At 41.2% G+C, this 19,861-nt stretch overlaps 1 protein-coding gene across 2 annotated transcripts in view; it reads right to left on the reverse strand.

The window, feature by feature from the left end:
* PARN (poly(A)-specific ribonuclease) overlaps window positions 1-17,543 on the reverse strand; it is a 162,825-nt gene extending 145,282 nt beyond the window's left edge. Inside the window, exons 1-9 of one of the 2 annotated variants that reach the window (XM_079794305.1) lie at window positions 17,409-17,543; window positions 16,900-16,977; window positions 15,360-15,439; window positions 14,815-14,882; window positions 14,647-14,728; window positions 9,630-9,690; window positions 2,810-2,975; window positions 2,162-2,227; window positions 275-313 (exon numbers count right to left, since the gene is read on the reverse strand). In XM_079794305.1, the coding sequence (XP_079650431.1) occupies window positions 275-313; window positions 2,162-2,227; window positions 2,810-2,975; window positions 9,630-9,690; window positions 14,647-14,728; window positions 14,815-14,882; window positions 15,360-15,439; window positions 16,900-16,977; window positions 17,409-17,427 (659 nt within the window). In that variant the 5' untranslated portion in view covers window positions 17,428-17,543. Of the gene's footprint in view, window positions 1-274; window positions 314-2,161; window positions 2,228-2,809; window positions 2,976-9,629; window positions 9,691-14,646; window positions 14,729-14,814; window positions 14,883-15,359; window positions 15,440-16,899; window positions 16,978-17,320; window positions 17,340-17,408 lie in introns of those variants that run through there. The other variant, XM_079794306.1, reaches the window with a different exon arrangement.
* Between the last annotated feature and the right edge of the window lie 2,318 nt (window positions 17,544-19,861).

Genomic DNA, 19,861 nt, shown 5'->3' on the forward strand with positions numbered 1-19,861 from the left:
GGTATGGAGGAGGCAGCCAATTAATGATTCTCTCTCATCATTGATGTTTCTATCTCTCTCCCCTTCTCCCTTCCTCTTTCTGAAATCAATAAGAACATGTTTAACAAAAAAGAAAGAAAATAGGGGGAAGTAAAATAAAGCACTGCACAATAATTTAAAATGGTCAAATCACCAAGTACAGAATTCTATAAATGAAATGAGAGCTAAGAGATTATATTTCATTTTTAAATCCTGGGTCCCTCACAGAATTCTTGCATATAATATAAACACTTACTTCCAGTTCAAAGTTTGATAAATTAGTTTTCTTTGGAACCTATAAAAAAAAAAAGATATTGGTCTTGGCTTATTAAAAGAAAATCCTAATTGATCAATCACTGGTAGGGAAAGACATTTAATTTTTTTAAAAAACTTCAATAAAAGTGACAGGTAATATGCAAACAAAAATGGGCCTGGTGGCTCAGTGGTTGAACGTTGACCTATGACCCAGGGAGTCAGGGTACATTCCCAGGGTTTGGGCTCAATTCCCAGTAGGAGGTGTGCAGGAGGCAGCTGATCAATGATTCTCTATCATCACTAATGTTTGTCTCTCTCTCCCTCTCCCTTCCTCTCTGATATCAATAAAAAATAAAAAATATTTTTTAAAAAATGGGCAGGATGTTTGAGGTGTGAGGATTCCTCACCACTTGCCTTCATAGTGTTCTTTAATATTATTATACTACCTTTATAGAAGAGGTTGGAGTTCCTGTCTAACCAAAGTTTTACTTCCTGTGGCTTATACAGAGTTAAGGCAGACAGATGCACTTAAACACTTTTGTGAAGCTAGTCACAAAGAAAAACGTATGATGTTTAAGTTACTGACTCTGTGAAACACTGATGTTTTTTTACCACAGAAAAATTAAAAGCATAGAAGTAGTTTGAGAATAAGTTCTTCTCTTCTGAAGCCTTTATAAATTAAGTAATCCTTGAGGCTAAAACAATTATGCCACTCTCAAGCATAACTTTATAAACCAAAGTTCCACAACAGTTTTAGCCTCTCCAGGATGGGACAAAGCTTTCATTCAGTGCTCAATATACTATCATACCCACTGTATTAATGTTAAAGTTAGTGCTTAAATCTTGGGAGTATGACTACAATAAAAACACTATTTATGAAAGTGTTTTTTGTTTTGTTTTGTCTTTTTTTTTTTTTCTATTACGCATTTTATTTTATTAGAGGCCCGGTGCACCCTCTCCAATCTGGGATCCCTCTCACAATCCAGGAGTGCTAGCTCCCAACCACTCGCCTGCCTGATTGCCCCCTAACCACCACTCCCCTTCCAGCCTGACTGACGTCTAACTGCTCCCCTGATGGCCCGATTGCCCCTAACTGCCCTCCCTTGCCAGCCTGGTCACCCCTAACTGCCCTCCCTTGCCAGCCTGTTTGCCCCTAAATGCCCTCCCCTGCTGGCCCAGTCACCCCTAACTGCCCTCCCTTGCCAGCCTGGTCACCCCTAACTGCCCTCCCTTGCCAGCCTTGTCACCTCTAACTGCCCTCCCCTGCAGGCCTGGTCCCCCACAACTGCTCTCCCTTGCAGGCATGGGCGCCCCCAACTGCCCTCCCCTACAGACCTGGTCAACCCCAACTGCCCTCCCCTGCAGGCCTGGGTCCCCACCAACTATCCTCCTCTGCCAGCCCAGTCACCCCTAACTACCCTCCCCTGCAGGCCTGGTCCCTCCCAATAGCCCTCTTCTGCTGGCCATCTTGTGGGGGCCATCTTGTGTCCACATGGGGGCGGTCATCTTGTGTGTTGGAGTGATGGTCAATTTGCATATTACCTCTTTATTATATAGGATTATTATATAGGATTGTTGACAGTATTAAAGATGTCTCCCAATTATCCCCCATTTTATTCCCTTCCTCCCAGCTCCTGCCCCACTCCGGGCCTTTAACACACTATTGTCTGTGTCTATTGGTTATGATATATGTATGTAATTTCTTTGGTTAATTTTTCTCCCATCTCCCCCGTCCTTCCCCTCTGAGGTATGTCAATCTGTCCCATGCCTATTTTGTTCCTATTTGTTCACCTTAGGACCTACTTTGTTCACCAAGGCCAAATACAGCACATGTCAAAAATCATCTACCTTTCCCCAAAAAGACATGAAAAGATTCAGGGCAACTAACCCCGTGCATGGGTCTAAGTCCAAGTTCTTATTTTCTTCACTCTGTAACAAATCTTCTATTTTCTCTCTGAGAAATTAAAATAAAAACATGAATGTCAATACCTTTAAGGGGTAAAGTCACAATAAGGCTTAAAGAAAAATAATTTATTCTGGCATATTCTTTTTTTATTGTTGCTCTCAATAAATTAATGACAACTCCTCAAGGCTACATCAATACAAATGATTTAAATTTTTACTTTTCTAGTAAAGCAGTTATACTGATAAGCAAACTAAAAAAGCCTAGACACTCCTTCAATGGCACAATGGCTCATCAGAAACTTCACTGTGAAAGAAAAACACATGGACATGTTGCAAACATCTGGATGGGTCTGTTTCATTGCTCCGCCTTCAGAGGAACTAGACAGTGGCTACCAGGCCTTTGCAGAAGGCCTTCACAGTGACATGACAAGTCTAAGAATAGTAAACAGAATCCTATTTACTATGTGCTATTGTCACCCAAATTCAGATATGCCATAATTAAATCCTGCCAATCACAACATCACACCTCTGTGAGTATTATGTATGGGCAGCACAGGTTCAAGATACAGATGTCAATCCTGCCCCCAATACACATTACACAATGCACATTTGGTTGAGTTTAGGAACTTACACCACTTGGTCAATAAACTTCTTCTGATCCTCAGGAATCGTCACAGGACACTTTGATGTGTTAGGAGACACATATGAGAGAGCTCCTGCACCATTGGACTGTAAACGTTTTTCATCATACTGCTCTCTTAACTGTCTTTCTTCTTCCTGATTTAAATATGGAATTCCTAAACATAGTTTTTAAGAAAAATGTATTAGTAGAAGTAACTGTGTTAACATAAAAACTGTTTAACAAACCAGAGCCTAAAATACTTAAGAAAGACCATATTTAACTATATCTAAAAAAAAATCAACAGAAAAAGCAAATGATTTTTAAATATGTTTTCTATTCATACACTCCATTCACTTATTCTTTTAACAAAATTTTATTTGGCACTTAAACGTCGTTCCAGGAAATGTATGAGGCACTAGGGAATCTAACAGTGAGCAAAGTAGATGCATCTTGCTGTGTAGTGAATAAAATGACTTTAGCCAGGATGATCAGAGAAGGCCACTGTGATTGAGGCCCAAAGCATAAGAATGATTCATATATGCAAAAAAAGAAAGAGTATCTCCAGCAGGGAAGTAAATATAAATGTACTGAGGATGGACATGGCATGAACTATTCCAAAAACAGCAAGGAAGCTGGTGTAGCCAGAACACAAAGAACAGGAGGATGGCATGACACGAGGCTGGACAGAGGATGGAGCAAGATTACAGGCCACAGTAAAAATTTGTTATATTCTAAGAGCAATGGGATGCCATTAGAAGATTTTAAACAAGGTAATTAAATTACCTGCTTCATGTTTTAAAAAGATCACCTGAAGTAGGGAAGTCAGTGCTACAAGCAATTGTCCACTATAATTGTCCAGGCAAGAGATGATCACTTAGATCAGAGATCAGTAAACTTTTTCTTAAAGAGACAAATAGTAAATGTTTTAAGTTTGTGGCATGTATGGGGGTAGCTGTTGCAACTATTCAGCTCTAATCTTGTGGCATGAAAAGAGTAATACACAAGAAGTAAATGAATCGTCACAATTGTGTTCCAATGAAATTTTATTTACAAAACTAGAGGCCCGGTGCATGGCCTGCAGGGATTGGGCCGAAACAGGCTCTCTGAAATCCCCCGAGGGGTCCCGGATTGCAAGAGGGTGCAGGCCAGGCCAAGGGACCCCACTGGTGCACAATCGGGGTGAGGAGGGACGGCAGGAGGCCTCCAGAGCATGTCCGGCCTGTCTCACCCAGTCCCGATTGGCCAGACCCTAGCAGCAAGCTAACCTACTGGTCGGAGCATCTGCCCCCTCGTGGTCAGTACGCGTCATAGCAACTGGTCAAACGGTTGAACAGTCCGACACTTAGCATATTAGGCTTTTATTATATAGGATAGGCAGTGGGCCATAGTTTGTATCCTGATTTAGACTATAAAGATGGGAAGAATGATTTTAGAGATACAACAGACAAACCTGCTGATATACTGGAGATGAGGGATAAAGAAAAGAGCAAAATAAAAAATGATGCTATTAAATTTAAGCAATTAGGAAGACGATAGTGCCACTTAATGAGGTGGGGGGAAACTAGGCAAATAGGATTGAGGCTCCAAAGATGAAAACCAAAAGCTACCCCTTGGATATATGAAATCATTAAGGTACAGGTGAAAGGTGTTGAGAGAGAAATTTAGATATCATCAGGATATGTATGGTTTTAAAAGCCATGGATACTAACGAATAGAATGATGGAATTAGATCACATCTGTCAACAGATAATAACACTGCTGAGGTTATTGCCTACATTCATTATGGAAGAAACTGAAATTACCAAATTCAGTTCAAAGTTTGAGAAAATATAAACAGGAATGATGCAGTAGAGAAGAGAAAATAATTCAGGAAAAGAGAAGGGCAAACTGGAGGAGCCAGAGCTTGACAAGGAGACAGGGACTAGCCGTTGACAGACGCAGAAACTCCTCTCCACTGTAAAGAACAGAAGTAGGAAGGCTGGGTCCAGACATGAGTCTGGTGGTGAGAACTTGCAGCAGCTCTTCTCTGCTTTTTTCTATTTTCAACGAGAGGCAGAGGCAGGGTGAGAAGTTTGGAGAAAGAGATTGTAAAAAAACAGAGAGCTGGAAAAGGAATTTCGAAGTCAATAAAGTAGAATTTTTGAGCATGAATGTTTATTTGAAGCTTGTGATCATGAATTTAAAGTAACGAATTAGCTCAGATGTGTCATGTTTTCCAGCAATATTCACATGTTCAGAAACAGAGAAGGTGGGTAGTCAGATCCAACCAGTGTTGAGACTTTGTTAGGCAAGTGCAATGGAGGGAGAGGGAAGGCAATGGAGGGAGAGGGAAGGAAGGAAGGATATGATGGACCATGTGGATAAGGAGGGAAGTCAAGACAGGTGAGTGGAACAAGAGAGTGGAAGATACTGATAGTGAAAACGCAATGCACGTCAACAGTTGGCTGAAATAAGGTACTGGAGTAAGTGAATGAGAAGAACAGAAGGCAGTGCTCTCAACAAGAAATGTTGGGACTGGGTGGTAAGACCCATGATGCTACCAAGGGAGTAGATGGCTAAAGGGAGGTAGAGGCAAGGACTACTGACCACCTGATCAAGAAACAGTATGACAGAGCATTTGCTGGTCATCCTTGTGGATGCAGAGTTCACCCAGAATGAGGAGAGAGACAGGGAGTGGAAAGACAAGCCAAAGTTGTCAGTGAACGCTATGCCCATGAAGTCAGCAGAAAGAGGGGTGGCAGAGCTGGGTGACAGTCCTAAAAAAAACCTGTAGCTCCTGAGAAGAGAGAACTCAAATGGTTTGAAAGTGGCATGGGGAAGCAAGGATACCTACTACTGCCCGGCTGAAGGTATAAACAGAGAGCTGGGAAAAACGACCTTTGTTTGAGGCTTTAGGGAGAACATTAACAAGGAGTCACCTGGTTCCATTTCATAAAAGGAAGTCAATACACTTCTGACAAAGCTACCAAGAGAAAAGGGTCTGGCATTTACAAAGTGTGACTGGAAAGATTTTATAAGGAAGAGAAGTGAAGGTCTATATCAGATTTAGAATACCAACAACAGCATGCAGAGAAGAATCCTGGTAACAATAGATGACCTGGGGGTCCTAATCCATCTGTGACTAAAATATTCCAAATATTCTGACTATAAAACAATAAGAAGAGACAGACTCTAATTTGGCTGTTTCTCTCCTTTTATGAAAATAAAACCATCAGGCTGGAAACTATACTACATCCATATGAGTCTGGTTAAAGTAATTCCTTGTGCTTATTCCAATGAAGTGTTCTAACTACATTGGGGACTTGTATTTTATAATGGCTTTCAGAATCAAGTATGAGCCAAAAGAAAAAAAAATTATTTTACATACCCAAATTGTGTTACCCAGTTGGCTTACCCACTATGTTAAAGCAGTTTGGGCTCCAAAACTTTTTAGTTATTTCCAAAAATCAAAATCACCAATAGAAATTATAATACAGCACCACTGAAGCAATTAAAAAACAACATATCAAAAACAGATCCAGAGACAGAGAAGCATCAATCAGACTGTCAAACCTCAGAGGGAAGGTAGGGGAGGGTGGAGGTAAGGGGGAGAGATCAACAAAAGGACTTGTATGCATGCATATAAGCGTAACCAATGGACACAGACATCAAGGGGATGAGGGGATGTGGGGGGGGGGGGGCAATGGGGGAAAAGGACACATATGTAATACCTTAATCAATAAAGGAAAAAAAACCACACACAGCATGAGTTCTAAAGGCCTCCCAGGAAGACCATGCTGAGAGGAAGTAAATTTATTTGAAGTCTATGTTCTAGTACAGTGGTCAGCAAACTCATTAGTCAACAGAGCCAAATATCAACAGTACAATGATTGAAATTTGTTTTGAGAGCCAAAAACTGACTTCTGCACATGGGCCACGAAGTTTCAATCGCACTGTATGTGCACGCCCACACGTGGTATTTTGTGGAAAAGCCACACTCAAGGGGCCAAAGAGCCGCATGTGGCTCGCGAGCCGCAGTTTGCCAACCACTGTTCTAGTACTTTTGTTTAAAAAAAATTTCCTTCCTCACCTTACTCAATAATTCTACATTCACCATGGAAAAGAATACAATTTAGGAAAATAATTACAGTAAAAGTAGTTATTGACCTTACCAGCAGCAGGTGTTTAATAAAGCTGATAAGAACCAAAGGTTTTCCACGCAGGGGTCAACAGAGGTGGGGCACAGACCCTTACCCCCACCCCAACTTTGCAGGGGCCTGAACCTTCACCCCTTCTGAGGGAGGTCTCCTGCCCCCATGGCTGCTTCGCTTCCCATGCACAGCTTAAATAGGGAACCAAGTAACAGACAGAGACTTGGCCAACAGCAGCTGTCCTCTCACTGCAACAAGACTTGTTGTAGATGCCTTGTACCCATAGTGAGGGGAAGTGGGTTTTTGATATCCAAATCCAGCCTAGTACCAGGAATGCTCAGGGCCTACTCAAGAAGGCAAACAATCCCTTCCACTAATATACACAGGATAAAATAAGATTGTTGGTAGAGTGTTGAGTTTGACAGTAGAATAGTAGTCAAGTTTCCAGAGTAATTTAAATTGGCTAATTGAAATATACAAATATTCTAGAAAAATTGAATGCAATGTAAAAAAAGCTGTTCCTAAAGTATTAACAAAAATCTTTATTGGCAGTTCATCTCATGGTAAAATTACATAACATGTAATGAACCTAAAGCAGTCATATTTTAGCACAAAAAATTAAAATGTAAAAGCTATCAAGACTACATTATAAATTTCCAAAAGCCTCCTAATATTTAAATAAAAAAGGGAGGGTGATAGTAGAAGAATATCATGTAAGGAAAAATATCCTGTAAGTAAATTACATCTAGAAAATTTGTACTTTAGAAAATTAACTTTCATTTGTAATGCTAACAGCAAGACACCCATGAAAAACACACATGGTGTCAAAACAAGCCAGAGGAAAATCATTTGGGCAAAAAATGAAAAAGGATCCCAAGTCAAGGTTATAGAAAATATTCCTTTATTAACTTTTGGTCGAGAATATGTTTGTATATTTTCAGAGAACAACTCCAGGACCATGTGGATTCCTGCAACAAAGAGGAATTGATAGGACTGCTCCAGCCATGAAGACAGAGGAGAGACAGTCCAGAGATGGAAGACGCTGACGACGCCTTGCCGTGCTAACAGACAGCAGCTGTGCATCGCTGAAGGATGCCCAGGACCAAACCAGAGACGGTCGGACCTGCATCACCACCATTTGTCCACCATCCAGAACTGAAATATCAATGCTGACATCTACACATAAAGAACTGTTTGACACTGAAATAAGGACTCAAGGGAACTGTTGGCCCAGAGGGAAACTCACTACAGACTGATTCATTTCCCTCTCAGCATAACCATTATGGCTGGTCTCATTTTCGGTTCTTACAAGTGTATTTTTGTATCGCATGATCTCACGCATCTAGGGGAAATAATGAGCAACATAAACGGATGAACAAAAACAGACCCGGAGACAGGGAAGCATCGATCAGACTCTTAAACCTCAGAGGGAAGGTAGGGGAGGGTGGGGGAAAAGGGGAAGAGATCAACCCAAGGACTTGTATGCATGCATATGAGCCTAACCAGCGGTCACGGACAACAGGGGGGTGGGGTCATACATGGGGAGGGGTTTGGGGTGAGAATGGGGGATGAGGACAATTATGTGATACCATAATAAAAATAAAATAAAAATTATTAAAAAAAACAAAGGTTTTCCAAACACTGTTCGGGAAATGAATGGAGGAAGGAAAACCACTCTTGTATGCTCTACTATCAGACAGGCACTCATTAGATATTTAATGGTCACTCTCCCCTGATGAAGAAGAGGAATCATGCTATGTACCAAGGGCAGGAATGAGACACAGTCCCTTTACTCAGAGTGCTCAGCAGCCTACCACACCAGCAAGTTAGCCATCATGATAGTACAGTCTATGCAGACTTCTTTTCTCCCATGAGAAACAGAGAAACCATCTCTAATTATAAAACAAACACCAATAGGAAAAGGGAGTTTTTCATTACAGGATTACTGAAATACAGATACTTTTTAAAGTACTATACCATACTACTTGTCTCACTGAAAGATAACAGGAAAGCATTCCCCAGAGATTTTAGATAAGTCACATAGAATAAATTATGAATAACTGTTATTCTGTTATTAACTATGTATAAGTAGTTAATTCATAGGATAAACTATGAGTAAGCTCTACTCAATAAAATCAGGAGTTTGAGAGGCTTCATTAGAGCCAGTGAAGTAGCGTCTACTCTTCTGTTCAGTTCATGGTTAACTAGGTTTGCGGGGGGAAAGGCACAATAAAGGTTTCAAAAACTTGCCCTGGCCATGGTTAGAGCACTGGCCCAGGGACAGAAGGGTCATGAGTTCAATTCCTGGTCAAGGACACATACTTCAGTTGCAGGTCCCCAGCCCTGGTAGAGGCACATGCGGTAGGCAACCAATCGATGTGTCTCTCTCACATTAATTTTTTTTTTTCTCTCTCTCTCCCCCTCCTTCCTTCCTTCCACTCTCTCTGGAAATCAATGGGAAAAATATCCTTGGGTAAGGATTAAAAAATAAACAAATAAAAAACTGTAAGTTTAAGAAACCAGGAAAACTAGTGGTATAATTTTTTTTTAAATTAAAAAAAAAAACTTTTTTAAACCTAGAAGGCTGCATGTGATATACTGGAAATCTGAGATTCTCTATCAGAGAGCAAGCACAACAAGGTAATTCTCAACCAAATCCACATTTTCACGTTCTAAAGATAAGTCACAGATAATCTTACCATTTCGGAAAACTTTATTGAAATCAAATCCTTGGCTTGCTAGAAAGTCAATGCTTGAGCTCTGAAACAAGAGTAAACAGGACATACATTTCAATGATTTTAATGGCAGGTATGTAAACAGAAGTGAAGAAGTAACTCAGGTGAGTAAACATAAGCAACCAGGCAAGGAAACAACATGTCAAAAGTCAGAAGACAAGCAATTTCTACTCCCAGGCTGCCAAACAATCCATTAATTGACTTAAACTATCCAGGCTATGCTCCTTTAGAACTTACAAGTGACCCGGTGCACAGACTCGTGCACATTGAAAGGAAATTAATTAGAAGAAATACTTTAATATCACTATTCGCCCTTTCTCTATAATAGAAGTCACCGAAGCTTGGCAGTAAACCAGATTCAGGGCCGACAGTGCCCCAGCAACATAACCCACGGCCGAAGGTGGAATTGCATAGCCCTGCAAGAAATCGAGCTCCCTCCTCTCTGGTTCCGGGTGTGTCACGCGAGAACTGACACTGCTAAGTCACGCAGCTCAATGTGCATCAGATGTACCGGCCAGTTGGACGGTCAGACAGTCGCTTAGCCTTTTATATATATATATAGATAAAACAAATACTCCTTGTTTCACAATATTTAAGAAAACTACTTGGTGAACATATATTCGCCAATAGGAAGAAAACTCCTGATCACTGTACTGACTAGGAGACTAGAAGTAAAAATAAAATATATTTATACTATTTCACCCCAGTTCAACTTTAAGGTAGCTCAAATGTGCAGGTTATAAGACATCACTATCCACTTCAAATTACCATTGGGATTCTGAAAACCCAAAATCTTGACTGGGTATTCTTTACAGTCAAGATCAAAATAGATAAAAATTCCCAGAACAAGATATTCAACAAACATCTGAAACCTAGGGTGAGTTGAAAAATTTAAGTAAATTTAAATTAAAACATTAAGTAAATAATATTACACAATGTACATTAGAATGACAAAATCACAAAGTTCTTACTCAAACCGATTGAAGAGTAAGAAATATTCCTGTAGCTACTCTAATTTTACTCTTGTCTCAAGTCTGAATTGAAAAGGCAATGCAAATGAATCATTTTAATCTAACCCCTCACAGAATTACCTTTCCTGAACTGTACTTTCACATTATACCATCAGTCCAGACTGTCGTACTGTCCCATTAAATGCATTACAGTATTTGCTTGAGAGATATGGTTAAAGAGTAGGTTTTCTACATTAGTGATTTCTTTATGAAAATGGAAGGGGAAATGTTCTGAGGTCTCTAGTTTGAGCAAAGCCAAATTTCTCTTGATCCTGGTTTGTTTAGATCCTATGGCTACAAATTGTGTGTTTCTCCTTTTCTTAGCTGGTAGGAAGCTCAGAGACAAAGAGTGGAAACATACTTTGTCACAAATTCTGTGTTCTAATCATACCATGGTAATCATATCTGCATTTTTCTTTTCTTCCAATTTTTCACTTTCTTATTTTTTAAATCATGTTAAAATGTAAATACTGCACGTATCTTTACCAGCCAACACAAATTCTTTTTCAAATTTGGTGGATTATAAAAAGACAATCTTACCTACCCACCCCCAACACACACACCTAGGTACATGTACATCATTTTCCATCATGTCCAAGTTTTCTATGGTTTAAAACAAGCAATCTTAAAAAAAAAAAAAAAAAAAAGCAATCTTTCCCTGACGTTTTCCTGTTCTGAACCAAGACCCAATGATTTCTGACTTGGGCTACAAGCCTCCTTCAGTCTCCCATACCTATATAGTCTTGTAATTCTGTCCACCTATATATTCCATCATCAACAGATACACCAAAAGATGGACTATGTAAAGGCATTCTTGTACCTCCGGTCACTAGACTCTAAAAGATCTTAACTTCCTTCTCTTTAAAAATCCTGAGTTGCCTCATACCGGGGAGGCAGGATAGGAACGGCCCACAGGGCTACCACCACCCTTCGTGCCTTCTTCCCTGACATCGTGCTCCAGTTCCTGGTTGGACTTACTTTTGGCAAAGTGGTTGAAATGTACTAGTATATGGCTCAGAATTATGACATGCCAAACCTGGATAAAAAACTTGAATAAATTAAAAGGACATGGATGCCAAGAAGAAACCCCCTAGTTCATGAGGCCAACTCCAGCACTGACTCCAGGAAATCCTGACTCTACTCTTCTCCAGGGCCTCCTTTACATCTGAACCAAAGCTTCTGTCTCCAGTCTCAGACTTTGCTTCGAACACAAATGGGGCCAAAAGTTAAGAACTGTCCTTACTTTCCCAAAATCCTTACTTCTTTCCTTCCTCCTTTAGCAGCCTGGAAGGTCCTAAGACTGGAATTATGGTACTAGATTAGTAAATATGACCTTTACTTTAAAAAAAATCCAGAGTCACCCTGGCCGGTGTGGCTGTTGTTTGGAGAGCTGTCCCATACACCAATGCTTATCTCCCTCTCTCTCGCTCTTGCTCTCGCTCTCTCCCTCACTTCCTCTAAGAATACATTTAGAAAAAAAAAAAAAAGATGCAGTCAAAGATGCACCTATTCCATTTCTGAAGCTATATATTTTCCACCCAAACAACACCCTTTAAGTTGCACAATGATGTAAATGTACCTACTGCCACTAAATTTAAAACCACTTAAAATGGACCTGGCTGGCGTGGCTCAGTGGTCGAGTGTCGACCTATGAACCAGGAGGTCAACAGTTCTATTCACAGTCACATGCCTGGGGTTTCTGGCTTGATCCCCAGTGGGGGGCCTGCAGGAAGCATCAGATTAATGATTCTCTCTCATCATTGATGTTCCTCTCTCCTCTCTCTTCTCTCTCTCTCTTCCCCCTTCCTCTCTGAAATCAATAAAAATATATTATAAAGAAAAAAACACTATGATTTGATAATTTAACAAAACATGTTACAAGCCCTGGCTAGTATGGCTCAGTTGATTTAGTGTCATCCCTGTGCACCAAAGGTTGCTGGTCCAATTCCTGGTCAGGGCACATGCCTGGGTTTCAGGTTCATCCCCGTTAGGGGGCGTGCAGGAGGCAGGCAATCAATGTTTTGCTCTCACATCAATGTTTCTCTTTCCCTCTCCCTTCCTCTCTCACTAAAAATCAATTAAAAAAATTTTTTTAATCCTCACCCCAGGATATTTTCTTATTGATTTTTTAGAGAGAGTGGAAGAGAGAGGGAAAGACAGATAGAAACATCCATGTGAGAGAAACATCGACTGGTTGCCTCCTGCATGGGCCCTGATGGGCCCGAGCCAGGGAGGAGCCTACAACTGAGGTACATGCCCTTGACCAAAATCAAACCTGGGACCCTTCCGTCTGCAGGCCGATGCTCTATCCACTGAGCAAAACCAGCTAGGGCTTAAAAAAAATTTTTTTTAAACAGATTGCATGACTAAAATTACCTTCACCTTTTCTCTTCATCCCCAGGCATACCTGAGATTAACTCACAATTTTATTTGCTTATATCCTGCCTTATTATAGAAAGAATTTGACATGACTCGGTCACTCAGAAGCCTACCCTTCAGGCTTTCTTAACTGCATTACTACTTACACACAGGAGAAAGGAAAGTTGAGATGACATAAATGAACTTACGTTGCTACTGGAAGAGAGGCCAGGGCACAGGATTGTAAAGGGGGAAAAATTAACACTTATCTTTAATCACATACTTACACACTATCCCACTTATTCACATTCTCCTTCTCCATTATAACAGATTAAGAGGAAAGAAAAAGGAAACTGATATTTAGTAAGTGTCTACCAGCTCGGCTACCACAACCATTCTAAGGGAGAATCTCCCATATGCTTGCCATGGCTCATAAGCCCTCTCCTCCTCAGGAGGAAACAATAGTTTTTCCCACCCTCCCTTTCTAATTGATGAACTTGGAAAAAGGAACTAAGGGTCTATAGTTTAGCTCCTTCTGGGTTCTTTTTAGACAGGATACACACATACTCTGCTCTTCCAGAAAATAAAGCTCTACCCTTGAAGGTGGGTGCAAAAAGAATGAGGTGGGAAGGAGCCTGCAGGTCCTGAGCTGTAAATTCCATTCAGGTGTAAGATATTAAAAATCCCAAAAAGAGCCACATTATGAAAGCAAGTTCTCAAACCCATTATCTGGCTACACTTAGAACACTTCATGCAGTTCTCAAAGTTTTGAGAAACTTTATGCAATTCTCAACATCTTACTAATAACAAAGCTCATGTTCTGATTTCCATCTACCTGTCACTTGCATCTTACTCCTTATTTCATTCCAAAGTAAATGGTAAGACAGCAGTGTAATTAATTTAGAACCCTAAAATTGAAGGTCAGATACAGTGTACAGATGATATCTTGTGGAACTGTGCACCTGAAACCTGTTTATAATTTTGTTAACCAGTATCACACCAATCTATATATATAAAAAGCCAGCGACCGGAAAACCATAACTGGTCACCATAACACCCACTGCAGCCAGTGAACCGCTGATCTGGGGGTGGGGCCAGCTGGCCAACCTCCTGCAGCCCCTCCTCCCAGCCAGCCCCACCCCTGATCGCTGCCCCCCCCTCCACCCCAGTAGGGGGCGGGGCCGGCCAACCAACTGCCTGCAACCCCTCCCCCCCACCAGCCCTGCCCCTGATGGGCCCCCCACACCAATGGGGGTGTGGGGCTGGCAGGCCAACCTCCCATCCCCCCTTCTCCAGCTGCTGAGCCCCAATAGCACCCCCCCACCCCATTCGGGGGCAGGGCCAGCCAGCCCACTGCCCACAGCCCCTCCCCAGGGCCGGCCCTGCCCCCAATTGGTATGTAATAAATTTGTGTACTGGGCCTCTAGTAAATTCAATGAAAAGGAAAAATTAAAACATAAAATAAATAAAACTGAAGGTCAGAGATAAAATAGTTTGCCCAAAGCTCAAAGTTAGTGGCAGAACCAAATTTTAAAGAGAATTTTAATTCCACATATGCCCACGGACTCATCAGCAATTCATATCAGAAAAAAAAACTCAATTATGTTACTAACCTGACAAACAAATTTGACATCTGGTGAGGATCTATTGAAGGGTTTCGGGAAAACATAGAAGTTAAATGACTTTATTATATACCTGGGAACACAAGATATACAAGGCGATTTAGGGGGTTACATTATGCCACGACAAAAGCATTCCCACCACTTGTTAAAACAACCTACTTTGAATGTACGCAGTCATACTTAAAAGCGCAAAGGCCAAACTGAAACAGCAAAAAGTCCATGGAATGCTGGAAAAGGGAAATAAAACATCTGTCAAAACAATGCTGTATATTTTATGTGAGCAACAGTATTCTCAATCAGGTGGGCTTTCTAATTACTAAATTTGACTTCGGCAGAATACTTCCGATTAGAACAGATTACAGATTATGTATTAGAAGCATTATTAATTTATATACATCTCTTAATGTTCTTCCCATTTAGACAGCTATCCACCATCCAGAGCATCATATTAGGTCTATTTCTAAATTATTAAAATAACCACATCATACTTCCTATAAATCAAATTAACACTGAAAATACTAAACCTTCTCCCAAACTGTTTTCCAGCAAACAATTATTTTTGCTGATGTTTTAAACAACACTAAAATATCATTTCATAGCTCGGATTGAGAAGTCAATGTGCAAGTTTAATGATTATATTTCTCTATAATTCAATGTAAGGAGGACCAACATGGGGGAGAGGGGTTTCTAGCACATCCACTTACCTTTTTGAGCTTCTGATACCTCTCCTCTGGAGTGTCAAAACCATTTGTTAATGTGGTGACTGAAGGTCCATCACTGATTCCTAGATTTTAATAAATAAAAGCTTTAACTTGTTAGTAAATACTAGTCAGTCACCTATTCAATGGCTCTGTAATTTTATATTCTCATGTATTACAAAGTGCTCCTTATTTCACTTTTTCAAAATCAGCATTCATTTCACTGGCCACCAAGCTAAACTCTATAATAACAAATTTAGAAATGTGAATGTTTCTATTTCAGAATCGGCAGTTCCAGTGTCTAAAATAGGTTTCAAAACACAGGAATGATTTAAGAAAACAATATCTATGATTAAGTTTTACTGCTTTCAAAAGTTTAATGCATAATCAGATATCAACAAATTCTGAAGTCTATTATTGTTAGAGTCCCAGTCTTGGCCAACAGTTTGGAGTAACATCTATACAACAAAGGTATATTCCAGGTCAAGAGAAAATTATTTCTGGTGAAAACTCTTAGCTTCCCAGAGAACTAAATCCAACTAGAAAAGGCATGTATGTATAATTAAAGCCAAGGATCTACAGGGTATCCCCAAAAAATCTATACACACTTTAAGATTATAAAGTCAGTATTTATTAACATACAGTTCATTTTCAAAATTTAAAAGAATCAATAGAAATGAGTGTTTATACATTTTTGGGGGACACCCTGTATTTACTCTCAGCATGGATTCCTTTAGAAAGAGCTGAAGAACTTTTAAACATGTAAAATCAGAGTGAAAGTGGATATCTATACCAAAGAAAGTCTACTCTTCATATTAACTTTAACACTTTAAAAATTAATCTCTAAAAAAAAATTAATCTGATCCAAAAAGAAAAACTCCTTGCAATTGTATGTGTTGGTAAAGTATTATACACACATACACACCCATGCCAAGGTAGGCAATGAACACTTCCACAAATACATAAAGCCTGACCCAAAAGTCAGTCACAAAGGACAAATATTGTATGATTCTATTTATAGGCAGTGCCTCGAGCAGTCAGATTTCATAAAGACAGAAATAGTGGTTGCCAGAGGCTGGGGAGGAGGGAGGAATTGGGAGTTGTTCAAAGGATATAGAGTTCCAGTTTGGGAAGATGAAAAAGTTTAGGACGGCGGAGGTGGTTGCACAAAATGTGAATGTACTTAGTGCCGCTGAACTATTTTTAAATGGTTAAAATGGTCAGTTTTATGTTATGTATTTACCTAACACACCAAAAAAAATAAATAAATAAAAAAGCCTGACCCTAACTAACCCTGAAGCTCGCCGTCAAATTGCTTTAAGCAGCACCAAAACCATATTCTATCCGAAACCCTCAGAGCCCCAACCATCAAAAACCCACTTCCCTGCTTTTGAAACGCTTACGAGGAAATGCTGCGACTCACGGAACTTTCCCAAGGCTATCAACAGGGAAAGGGGGCCAGCAAGCAGAAGTCAGGGGCAGGGTGTCAGGAGGAGCCGGGCCACGCACGGCAAGGCGCTAGCCGCGAGCTCGCAAGGAGGGATACCTGAAAACTCCCCATCGATGGCAAAGAAGTCCGCCTCCTCTATGGCCTGGTACACTTTGTGAAGATTACTCTTAAAATCTGCGGAAAAACCGAGAAGCTCAGAACCGGTGGCTGGGCTTCCTGCCCACAAACGCCTAAGGGGGGTAGGGGAGGAGGGCCAAGGGGCTCCGAAGGCCCGGGGCCCGAGGACACGTACTGCGGGGGTGCGGGGAACCTAGAGCGCCCAGGCCCTAAGGGGTGCATGGGCCGGAAAGGGGCGAGGACTGAGGGTGTACGGACCAGGGAGGGAGCAAGGCCCTGAGGGGTGCCCGCAGGAGAACAAGACCCCGAGGGGGCACGGGACCGAGAGGGACAAGCGCCCCAAAGGCACACAGGCTTAGGGGGCACACTCGTGAGAGGCTGCCTCCGCCTCCGGCCCCACCAAGCAGACTGGCGGGCCGTGATCCGGGCCTAGAAGGCCGAGTGAAGGGGGCCGTGGGGACGCGGAGGGGTGCACGGCCGACACGCACTGCTCCTGATTATCTCCATTCTGTAGGGTGGCCGGAAGCCGGGCCCGCCCGGGCCGCCTCGGCCGTTCTACTCGTAGAGTTCCGCAGCGACGGCGGCGGCGGCTGAGGTACCAGCTACAGAGACCGCAGCGGCGATTTCCGGGAACGGGGCGCGCGGGCGCGCAGTCACGTGCGCTGGCGTCACGGTAGGGGCGGGGCCAAGGCTGGGCTTCCCTCACTCCTTCCAGGGACAGAGGAGGGGCGTGGCTATCGAAGAGACAGAGGAGGGGCGTGGCTATCGAAGTCCCCGAGGCTAGGCGATCTAACTTAGGCGGCGCATTCTGTTTAGAGGAAATATGCATATCCTGACATCCAATCAAGGAACAAATATTTCCTGGGTTCCTATTATATCCCAGGCACTCTGTAAGGAATGGGGATACAGTGATGAACAGAAGACAAGGTCCCTGGCCCCACTGGAGCTTAACTTGGGGGAAGAGGGGAATGTCAAGCAGGAACCAAACTTGCCACTTGGAAGCATGATGATCTTTTTGAAGAGAAAGAGCAGGATGATACAATAATAACAATAATGTGAGAGGGGGTTATTTAAAAAGGTAATGAGGGCCCAGCCAGTGTTGCTCAGTGATTGAGTTTCGACCTATGAACCAGGAGGTCCAGGTTCTATTCCAGTCAGGGCATGTGCCTGGATTGTGGTCTGGATCCCCAGTAGAAGGCCTGCAGGAGGCAGCAGATCAGTGATTCTCTCTCATCACTGATGTTCCCATCTCTCTCTCCCTTCCTTTCTGAAATCATTAGAAATATACTTTTAGCTCTAGCTGGTTTGACTCAGTGGATAGAGCTTCGGCCTGGGAACTGAAGGGCCTGGGGACTGAAGGGTCCCAAGTGTCATGCCAGTCAAGGGCACATGCCAGGGTTTCGGCCTCGATCCCCAGTAGGGAGCCTGGGGGAGGCAGCTGATCGATAATACTTTCTCAACACTGATGTTTCTATCTCTTCCTCTCCCTTCCTCTCTGAAATCAATAAAAATCTATTTTTAAAATATATACATATATTTTTTAAAAATTAAAAACACTTGTGTATCAAAGGACACTATCCAATAAGGTGAAATGGCAACCCATGCATGGAACAGGAGAAAATATTTGCAAATCATATATCTGATAAAGGGTTAATATCCATAACATATAAAGAATTCCTGCAACTCAGCAACTCAAAAACAAACAATCCTATTAAAAAATGTACAAAGGACTTGAATTAACATTTATCCAAAGAAGATATACAAATGGCCAACAAGCACATGAAAAGATGATCAATGTCACTAATGCAAATCAAAATCACAATGAGTTACCATTTCATATCCATTTTTCGAGAAATTAGAACTTCCTGTACTGCTGGAGGGAATGTAAAATAGTGCAGCCACTATGGTGGCTCTTTAAAAAATTAAAAATAGAATTATATGATGCAGCAATTCCACTTCTGGGTATACACCAACAGAATTGAAAGCAGAGGTTTTTGAACTTCACCAAAAATATCCTATGTAAAGTACACTGTGGACTTGTAATATTATTTTAATTTCTGGGTAAATCTATATGCTAATTCATTTATTAGCAGCATTTTTCACCAAAGCCAAAAGGTGGAAACATCCCAAGCGTCCATCAACAGATGAATAAGCAAAATGTGGTATGTACATACAGTGGAATATTATTCAGCCTTAAAAAAGAAGGAAATTCTGCCCTGGCTGGGTTGTTCAGTTGGTTGGTGTGTCGTCCTATACACCAAAAGGTTGCAGTTCAATTCATTTATGCTAAGTGAATTAAGCCAGTCATAATAAAATACTGTACAATTCCAATTATGTGCCGTATCTAGAGTAGTCAGAGTCATAGAGTCAGAAAGTAGACAGAGGCTGGGGGAAGGGGACCATGAGGAGGTGTTAAATGGATATGGAATTTCAGTTTGGGAAGACGAAAAAAATCCTGAAAATGAATGGTAATGATGGTTGCATAACACTGTGGATATAATTAATGCCACTGAATTGTACACTTAAAAATAGAAAAAAAAATGGTAATTTTTATATTACGTGTATCTTTACCAAACACACACACACAGATGCTGACACCTACTACCAGATTATCCTCCAGAAAATGAGTTCGCACACTTCGGGCACTGGCACAGGTCATTACCAATCTTTTTACTCTTTGCCACTTTCATAGGTAGAAGTCATCCAAATGACCAATTTAACAATCTCCAGACCATCAATTTAAAACGGATTAACTCAGCATGAATTCTCAACGTATCAAGAGGCTTGAGGGAAAAAAAGTCATTTTAATTCCGATTCTTAATACTGTAAATGGAACTTTAGCCATGGTCCTCTGATTTTCTGCATAAAAATGTGAATGCGAAAAAAACTCTATGTGAAGTACACTGCGGACTTGTAATATTATTTTAATTTCTGCGTAAAT

The sequence above is a fragment of the Cnephaeus nilssonii genome (genome assembly GCF_951640355.1).
Source record: "Cnephaeus nilssonii genome assembly, chromosome: 2".
Taxonomy (NCBI): domain Eukaryota; kingdom Metazoa; phylum Chordata; class Mammalia; order Chiroptera; family Vespertilionidae; genus Cnephaeus; species Cnephaeus nilssonii.